The 9,963-nt window shown below is 32.1% G+C and overlaps 1 protein-coding gene across 2 annotated transcripts in view; it reads right to left on the reverse strand.

The window, feature by feature from the left end:
• GLRA3 (glycine receptor alpha 3) overlaps positions 1-9,918 on the reverse strand; it is a 181,348-nt gene extending 171,430 nt beyond the window's left edge. The window contains exon 1 of one of the 2 annotated variants that reach the window (XM_008705064.2): positions 9,739-9,918. In XM_008705064.2, the coding sequence (XP_008703286.1) occupies positions 9,739-9,809 (71 nt within the window). In that variant the 5' untranslated portion in view covers positions 9,810-9,918. The remainder of the gene's footprint in view (positions 1-9,738) is intronic. The other variant, XM_008705065.1, reaches the window with a different exon arrangement.
• Between the last annotated feature and the right edge of the window lie 45 nt (positions 9,919-9,963).

Genomic DNA, 9,963 nt, shown 5'->3' on the forward strand with positions numbered 1-9,963 from the left:
CTTTCAAGCACTGGAGGTAGAACTGGACATCCGTTACTGTCCTGCCCTGAAGGACTTCACAGTTCAAACTAGAGGTAATAATCAGGTGATTACCACCATCATTTCCCCCCCATCAGGATCTGTGCAATGAAGAAACTGGGTGCTTGGGAGCACGGAGGTAGCCTCACCTAGACCTGGGGAAGATCAGAGATAAAGTCTTCAAAAAGGTAAAGTGAGTTGTGGAGAAATTAGCCAGACAGATGGAACTCACATTTTCCTCCCAGTCATTTAATGGAGGGCCTGTAAGTGGTCATTTTACTGAGGTTCATATCACTTATCTTCTCCCAGGTCCCTATCTTAAAGTATTGTATGGACCGTCTGAACCCCAAAACAACAAAAACAATACCAACAACAGTAACAACAGGACCAACTGCTTTCTGATTTTGCTCACACTCATGGACCATTAATAACAACTTACTTTCTTTTCTTTTAGTAGCATTTTACTTGTTACTACAGTTTTCTGCCAATTAGTTTTTATTTTTAATAGTAACACGTTCTCAGCTTTTTATACATATCCCTAACACCTGTATTGGAGATATCCAGAGCTAACATAGGTACTAACTATTGATATCCTGCTTTATCACAACTAGAAATTTAACTTTAAAAAGAAATGTGAACTTTTTCATTTATCTAACATCAATAACAAAAGAAAGTCAAGAGAGTCTAAATCATAGAAAAATAAATAAATTTTAAATGATAATAACTCCAAGATTCTTTTTTTCTTTTATCTTTTTTTGTTTTTTTTTCGGTTTTATTGAGAAATAACTGACATATATCGCATACAAATATTGAGGCCTGTATAGAGAAAATTTTAAAGTACAGCATAGTGGTTTGATATATCTATAGTGAAATGATTACCACAATAAATTCAGCTAATGTCCATCTTTTTTCTTATAGGTACAAAAAAAAAGGAGGAGAAAGATAAAAGAAAAAGTAAAAAATATTTTCCTTGTGATGAGAACTGTAAGGATTAAGTCTCTTATCAACGTTCCTATATATCATAAAACAGTATTAGCTATAGTCATCATATTGTATATTATATCCCTAGTGCTTAATTATCTTTTTTTGGGGGGGGTGTTTGAAAAAAAACTTTTACTTTATTTTTTTGATGTTTGGTTGTTGTTGTTGTTTTTAACAGAGCCACCCAGGCACACTTACTTACTTTTAATTGAAGTATAGCCAATACACACTGTTACATTAGTTTCAGGTGTACAACATAGTGATTTGACATATGTTATACTATGCTCACCATAAGCGTAGCTACCATTTATCACCCTACAACACTTTTATAGTACTATAGACTATATTCTCTCTGTTCTACTTCTTATCCCTGTGGCTTATTCATTCCATAACTGGAAACCTATATGTCCCACTCCTTTTCATCCATTTTGCCCATCCCCGCACCTTGATACACAAAATAATTTTAAATGAACAAAGATACCCATTATCTAAGGGAACTCTTGAGTTGAATCATGTATAATATGAAGAATTATTTTATGATATGAACCACTACTTTTTAAGGAATTTTTTAGCTTATATATATTTTTTTCTTTTCTTAAAAGTGGGGCCCATCATATATTTTTTCAGTGATTCATCAGTCTTATATAACACCCAGGGCTCATTACATGACGTGCCCTCCTTAATGTCTATCATCCACTTACCCCATGCCCCCAAAGGAGACATACCATACCATACATGACTGTTAATCATAGGCAACAAACTGAGCGTTGCTGGAGGGGAGGGGGGTCCAAGGTTATTTTTAAAAGATAGTTGTATGAAATTATGAAAGCCATCTAACCATGGTGTTAATAGGAGCAGTAGTGATTCGAAATTTATTGCTGAAATCCTAGTGGTTTGGGGGAGCCATACGTGTTTATGGAAAAAGATATTGGTAAAGTACTCTAATGCCTTAAGGATTAATTTTTCTTACAGAGTGTCAATGGAAAAATGACGTTAACTATGTTTTCATTTTACAAAGTTGCAAAGTCCTACTAAGATCCAAACAAGTAAATACTTCCTCTATTGATTTATTTCTAGGTCATGATTCAAAATAGTAAAACTATACAACTCTAGTCTAAGCAGCATCATAAAAAAGTAGCAACCATTAGATAATGCATTCTCAGTAGGGGTGAGTGGAGTGGGTGGAAGTTTTATATTGGGGTAAAAAATCATATTCTTATAAGCATAAAGCCTATAGACACACACACACACACACACACACACACACACACACACCATATACCAGAGATTATATATACCATACATGAGCAAATATATTGCATGCTGTGGTATTACAATTCCATGAAGACTATTAGAAAAAAGTCTAAAAATATCTTAAAAGGCTCTTTAGAAGGCAAAAATGGAAAAAGAAAAGTTGAGAAATAATGCATTATATAATACAAATTTTAGTTTCTCATGGTGATAATGAGAAGGAAATCCATTACTCTTCTACTAAATGCTGCCAGAGTAATATCTGAGATTTATTTCATCTTTTATCTTTTATGAGATCGTGAGCACAGGCTCCCTTTTTGCTCCAAGTAATAACACAGATTTAGGTAGAATTCAAATCTAAAGTCATGGGTAGGTAGACAGATGTGACAGACAGATGTTATCTCAGTGCTTACTTGCTGTTTTCTATTTCATGCATGCATGGACATTGATTTAAGTATTATACAGGTAAAATAAACATCAGAAACAATCCTATCATCATCATAGGACTTACAATTAAGAGGGAGAGAGAAGACTTGCATGAAAATCTAAAACACACACACACCCTCCATAGTGGTATTTTGTTAAAAATTGAAGTTCTGTTTTCCCAGGATTTCACACACATTGCTCCATAAATTTTTATAAAGTTATAGAGAAATTCAGGTAGAATGCTGCAGTCACTCTGAAACTGGAGAATCCAAGCTTCCTTCATGAAGCAACTGCACAGAAAATGTTATCAATTCAAACCATGCCTCAAATAAAAGCACACTTTCCATGAACAGTAGGATCATTTTAAGTGGAGAAAAAAGTATAAAACACAAGTGGAAAATACAGAGACAAATAATTTTGGAGGCCTGTATAGGGAAAATAAAAAGTTTACTTTGGCCAAGAGAAAATAGAATGACATTTTAGTAAAAACTAGTCAATAAAAATTGATCAAAATTATTTGATAAATATTTTCCTTCTGAGGTAAAGGCATCCTTATTGCTAGAAATTTTAAAGTTTATAGGATAACCATCTGTTAGAAATATTTTTGAGAGATTCTCAAATTATGTAAGATATTGTATGGACCAGTTACCTCTAATGTAAGCCCAATCATCCTACAGTGCTGATGGTTGTATAAGAGTATCAGAAATATGTGTTCAGCAGTAATTTCTTTTTTAAAAAAAGATTTTATTTATTTAATTGAGAGAGAGCGCAAGAGAGAGCACAGGTGCTGGAGAGGAGAAGCAGGCTCTCCGCTGAGCAGGGAGCCTGATGTGGGGCTCGATCCCAGGACCCTGGGATCATGACCTGAGCCAAAGGCAGATGCTTAACTGACTGAGCCACCCAGGTGCCCCATTTAACAATAATTTCTAATTTATGGCAAATGTTTGATGCACTCATAGAGAATTCTTCATCATTTGCCTGAAAGTTATTCCGTTCAATAAACTATTTCTAGAGGATGTTAATAACAGTTAGATTTTATGCTATTCTTACTTATGCCACTGAAGTTACTGCTTTTGCACGTTAAATTGTTGTAGAGGTACTGGTAATACTTCCTCCTAAAAGTATCTCTAGTATGGAGATTATAAAAGAATTTCAGAAATGCACTATGATGAAGCTGCTTTTTTTTTTTTTGCCATTGTTTACTTTTCTGACATCTGAGAATTCCAAACTTAGTTTCCTTAAAATGCCTTAAAATGTGGTTGCCTGTAGTTAGAATAGCTTTGTTTTCTGCAACTGAATAGCTCATTCTATTCACATACCTTCTGTTTGTTGCCAAACAGTTGATCCTGTCTTGGAATTCCTGCCTTAACTCCAAAATCATTTCTCTGAAGATGATTCATATGTCTCTATTCCTGACTCACTTCCCCAAGCAAAACAAAGCTACAACTGTATCATTCTTCTAGGGGGAAAGACAAACAATCCACGTTTCCACGTAGACATTTACCTACACATTAATTTATTTTCAATAAATACTTTTAATCCACTATGAAGATAATCATATGCAGAAGAGTAAGAGACATATTTGTTGGGAGAATCAAGAAGGATCCACTATATATCATTCAGGAAGTACGGAAAAGTAAAAGATGTACTTTCTCAAAATAATTCCATAAAAGTCTCCTGAGAAAACTAAGTGGGTGTAATGTATCATCTATGATTGTGAAATTATGAGAGTTGAAATTAGAGCATTAGGAGTGTCTATAGAAAAGTTTTAGAAAGATACTGTTGATATGAACAGGTCTCTAGGATCAACTGTATAAAACTATGATAAATCTGTGACTTTGTCACTTAGTTATAATCAATTTTACCTCCAGTTTAACTCAGGGCTCTCTGTATACTTCTCTGTGCCCTACTTTATAAAGTTTTACCCTTATTGCATATACATATTTATTATTTCTTCTTTGCACACAGAATTATCACCTTCATAACATTTTGACTGTTAAATCTACAGTTCAAGCATCATCTCTGCATCCCCAGCTGATGGCAGGATACCAAGATCTACAGCTAGCATCTCAAACTCAAATACCCTAAACCAAGTTCAGTGTTTTCTTTTCTTCCAACAATCCAAATCCTCTACTTGGTTTTCTTTCTTTAAGGAACCCATATTTTGATGAAAAGTTCAAACATGGTTTTCAAATTCTAAAACAAAGAGATTATCCTTTTCTTCTTGTAGTTGAGCCATTATTGTTTCTTTATATAGTTCTTACTATTACTAATTATTATTAGTAATCTTATTGAGATATTTTGAGCCAAGTTAAAAGACCATTCCTGTTACGATGACTATCCCATTATAATTAAATTATTTGTTTCTAAATTTTATCCATATTCTATTGTGAAAGGAAACTGTTACCTCTCCATATTTCTGCAGGTTTATTATTGGAGTCAGCTCAGTAGTTGTTGCTGGTGGAATATGAATGTAAACCATAAATCAGAATTTCTTCACTGAATTTGACCATCACCACTCCTTAAGCATACTATATGCCCATTATCATTTCCTTTATGTCTCATTTCTGCCCAGTGAACAAGCATCTTGAGATCCAACACAAGTACCAAGCCTTCTAGATAGTTTTCCTACCTCACATTTCCAAAACATTGCTGTTTGTGTTTTGCTTTTATTATTTGGTCCTTGGTATTTTCTTCCCTGCTGTGTTTTAAGTTCCATGATGGGAGAGATGGTAGTTCCCAATCAGCTAACTTGAACCTAGCACAAAAATTTGTGCACAGAATTTGGTAATCTTGTTGAATTGCTTAACATTACACATTATATACATATTTGTTAATTGACTTGCCTCAGTACATAATTGTAGTTAAGGGAAGAAAACATATATAGCACAGGAAATACTTTGCAAGCTGTTTTCTGAATCTGCAGGGCAAATTGCCTGAGGCACTAAGCAGAGAACTGGGCCATGATCCTTCTATACTTGGGAAAATGTATGATTATTTATAGACATAAAGGTAAGCAGCATATATTATGTGTAACATAATTTTAAAAAATTATATAGAATCTTATTACTGTACCTGAATAAGAAATCTTTGTGGTAAAAGTTTATTCTTTGAAGTCCCTTTTTCTTTAGTATCTTACATAAGAAAATAGAGCCAACATTAAAAAGGATTTTTCCCCATGCTCCAAAACATACCAAAAGCAAAAACAAGAAATTCTATGTCAAAATGTTTTTCTTAGGCTTCAAAGTAAACCAAGAAAGCATTTTATTTGTGATTATCATGAAGTCTGAAATTCACACATTTAGTTTTTGACAGAGTGTACCATAATTTATTCAAGTAGCAAGTCTGTGTTGGTATCAAATTGTAAAGATGAAAATAAAATTGTATTTTATGAAAATAACCAATTTAAATGAAGTATTTTTGGCAGTTCTCCTGTTTTTAGAATTTGTTCTGCAAGCTCCTCATAATCATCACCTATTTGCATTTCAAAGGAAGATGAACACTCATGTTTTGTTCTTTATTTTATTAATATGAGTACTAGAACCCAAAAGCCTAGAAGGATTGTTTCAAAAAAACAGCAATATCTGAGCAAAGTGTGAAACTTTTAAAAAACTTTAGTACTAGGAAATTCAGATTTTTCACATCTGTTTACACAATTTTCTCACTTGCACGTTTTAAAGAATTATCTTTTTTTAAAATAATTCCCCTTCAAAAATTGTATTTTTAAAATACCTGATGTATTCTGGTAATGAATACTTCTAATTGTATTAAAGAAGTAAATATTTTTGTTCTTCTGTTTTTGCCTTAGTAAAACTCATGTACTAAAAGGTAGAAATTATGCCAAGATAAAAGAATTAAAATGTCATCTGTGGGCCTGCAATAATAGTCTAAGAAAATGCTAGAAATGTTTATAATAATAGGCACTTAACAAACTTTGTACTAGTAATAACAACAGAAACCCTCATGCATTGCTGATAAAAGTATCAATAAGCACAATTACTTTGGAAAATTTGCAATATCTAATAAAGCTTAACATACTCATGCCCACCTTATGATCCAGAAATTCCTGTGCTAGAGATAGGCTTTGACTCAACCCATACTGCCCCCAAAATGCATGTATTCACATGTATTCACATGTACTCACAAAAAGACATGTTCAAGGATATTCATGGCTGCAGCAGCCAAAACCTAAAGGAATACCCAAATATCCTTCCTAGGACACTGGATAAATTATAATATCATCATGTAATGGAATACTATACAGCAATGAGAATAAGCAAACTGTTGCTCCATGCACTAATATGGACAAATCACATAAACATAATGCTCAGAAAAAGGAAGCAGACTCAAATAAGTATTTATATAAAGTTCAAAAACAAAACAAAACAAAAAAACCAAACCATACTTATTGTTCTATAAGTCAGGATAGTGATTATCTTTGGGCAAAGTGGTACCTGGAAAACGTACGGCAGTGGGAGGGTGAGTGCAATTGTGAAATTGACAATTCTACTTTTTTTTCTCCCCACAGAGTACTTATCTTTATGTGCCTGGCTTATGTCACTAAGTGCAGAATTTCCTTCTTTTTAAACACTGAATAGTATTCCCTTGTATTTATATGCCCATTTTTTATCCATTCACCCGTCAGTGGACATTTGATGTTTCCATACATTAGCTTTGTGAATAGTGCTGCAATAAACGTAGATCTCCTTGAGATTCTGACTTCACTCATTTAGATAAATAACCAGAATTGGGACCACCAAATCATATGATAGTCCTTTTTTAGTTTTTTGAGGGCAATTCTACTTCTTGATTCATGGTCTTTTCACATGAGTGTGCTACCTTTGAGAAACTTTACATGGCAACTTATTATTTGTGTACTTTTCTGCATGCATATTATATCTCAATAAGATTTTTAAAAATCTTTAAACCTATCAAAAGAAGTTCGTACTAATAAATAATTTAATTAAAAATATCTACGGTTTCCAGTTGTAGTTCTTGCCTCCAAATTGTCCTAAAAGAATATTTCTAAATAAATTAAAATGATATATTTGTAAATTAATACTAAATACTTTTTTGTCTTTATTTTTTCCTTTATGTTTCCTTATAAGAAATAGATTTAGTGAATAAAGAATAGTTTTCATAAGGACATTTATTTTACAAAATATTTCCAGTAGAGGGAGCTTCACTTTTTTTTAACTATAAGAAATTTTCTTTTAATAGCCATCACTGAAAATAAATACATTTAAGTTTTTAAATATAATTAAAGTTCTTCACAGAGTGGTGACTTACCTTCATCTAAGACCAGTCTAAGAGAAAAATTTTATTCAATTTATCAAAAAAGAAGAAAAACCTGATGATAAAGAATATATATACCGTACAAACTTCTATACTGGGCATGTGTTTTTCAGGGGATTACATCTTTGGATTATTCATAAAAAACATTTTTATTACACTTATTTAATATTACTGAAGATAAATTCTTATAATTATGATCATCAATTTGAAATAAAATTTTTGTGAATTTCAATGAAACTAGACAAAAATCAAAGGATTTACTGATGATTTTATATACCTAAGAATATATTATAACAAATATCATAGTGAATTACCATTATACAAATTTGACCTTATTGATCAAAATGGTTTAGTTACTGACATTAAACTTCCTAAATCTAAGTGTCTGTCAACTAAGTTACTTTGATTTCTTTGGAAAAAATATGCATATTATCATCTAAGATACTGAGAAATAATTATAGTAAAATGATTCATTTCACTTATAACATGAATTTTGTGCTCCTTTCTATGAAATTTTTGTAAATATGAAAGTTCTACACTCTTTGTTTTTATCACTATATATAAAATTTGTGACAATTGTACTTACAAAAGTTTACAGTCATATTAAAATATTTTTCACTGAAAATATCCTAGTTTACAGTGGTTCAACCCTATACTTCAGAAAAAAAATAATTTCAAAATTATAGTAACCTTCACAATTAGTTCCTGTTTCTACAGGCATATCAGAATAATATAACTTTCTTTAAGGCAGTTTTTATGACATACACTATGTTTTCTAAGGTGCCTAAGGATGAAAAATGGACACAGCAACCCAGAAGACAATATTTACATACTTAAAATAGAAATTAATATACAGTAACTTACTTATTCTAATTATTTGATTTCAGTCCTCTTGAAAAGCTTGTGGGCCATAAAAATGGAAATCTTAGGGTAATTATAATAGTAAAGTAAAATTTACTTTGGTGGTTCAAAAGTCTATATGAGCATAATCTTGCTTATATATTGTTTGATTAAAAATAAGGGTTAAATTATCTGATCTTTTGACTAGTCTCTCTTTATTTAAAAAAATAAATAAAAAGGAAAGCCCACCAAATATGACCGGAAATGATAAGCAAATTACATGTCATAGAACAATTTTATTCTTCAGCAGGTTTCTTATAATATCACTTTCTCCAAAAAGATTATTTTTGACATAGAACATATCTAATGATTTATTTATGATTTTGTCTTCATGTGTTACCTGAACTAAGCTTTTTAGACATGGTACTTTCAAGGCCTTAAGTGTTATTTATTTAACTTAACCTCTGGATAATACCAACAATGTTCAGAATTTCTCTGATCAGTAAATGCTTATGTTGTAGATTTTTTGCCATTTAAAAATATTATTTCTAATTACTAAATATTTTCTAACTTTCAAAAAGAAAGTAACACTCAGAATTTATATTTCACTTAGAAAAAAGAAACTCTATAAGCAATTTGAGAAAGAAAACCTAGGTTTTGGAAGTAATTTTTCTAGGGTATATACTCAGCTGCAAATAATATGAGGCCAATTACTTAAAAGCACTAATTAGCGAAAATAGAACAAAGTTACATGTTTTTAGAGGTCTTGATAGACTCCTGGACAGTTTTAGATAGAAAACAATGCAATTTAAGGGACACTTTCAACAAGTCAATTTCGAATTGCATTCTTGACTTCATCAATAACAAGTGGTTGCAACCTAGTGCACAAGCTTAAATAGTTCAACTGGTAAATAGAAGTGGACTCACCTGAGTAATAGTGCTGCTTCCCAGAAGTAAAATCCCGAAACTAACGTCCGAAAGTGTCTCACGTGGGCCATGATACAGAGAGATTTTCACGATCCTGAAATTAGTCTTATCCAAGGCATGGGGGACGAGAAAGCCAGGAACGAAAATGTGCAATCTAACTCCGTGTGATGTTGCAGGAGACGAACGCCTGGAAAGCTTCAGCACCTTAGACAGCTCCCCGCAGTC

Source organism: Ursus maritimus, unplaced genomic scaffold (genome assembly GCF_017311325.1).
Source record: "Ursus maritimus isolate PB19 unplaced genomic scaffold, ASM1731132v1 scaffold_11, whole genome shotgun sequence".
Classification (NCBI taxonomy): domain Eukaryota; kingdom Metazoa; phylum Chordata; class Mammalia; order Carnivora; family Ursidae; genus Ursus; species Ursus maritimus.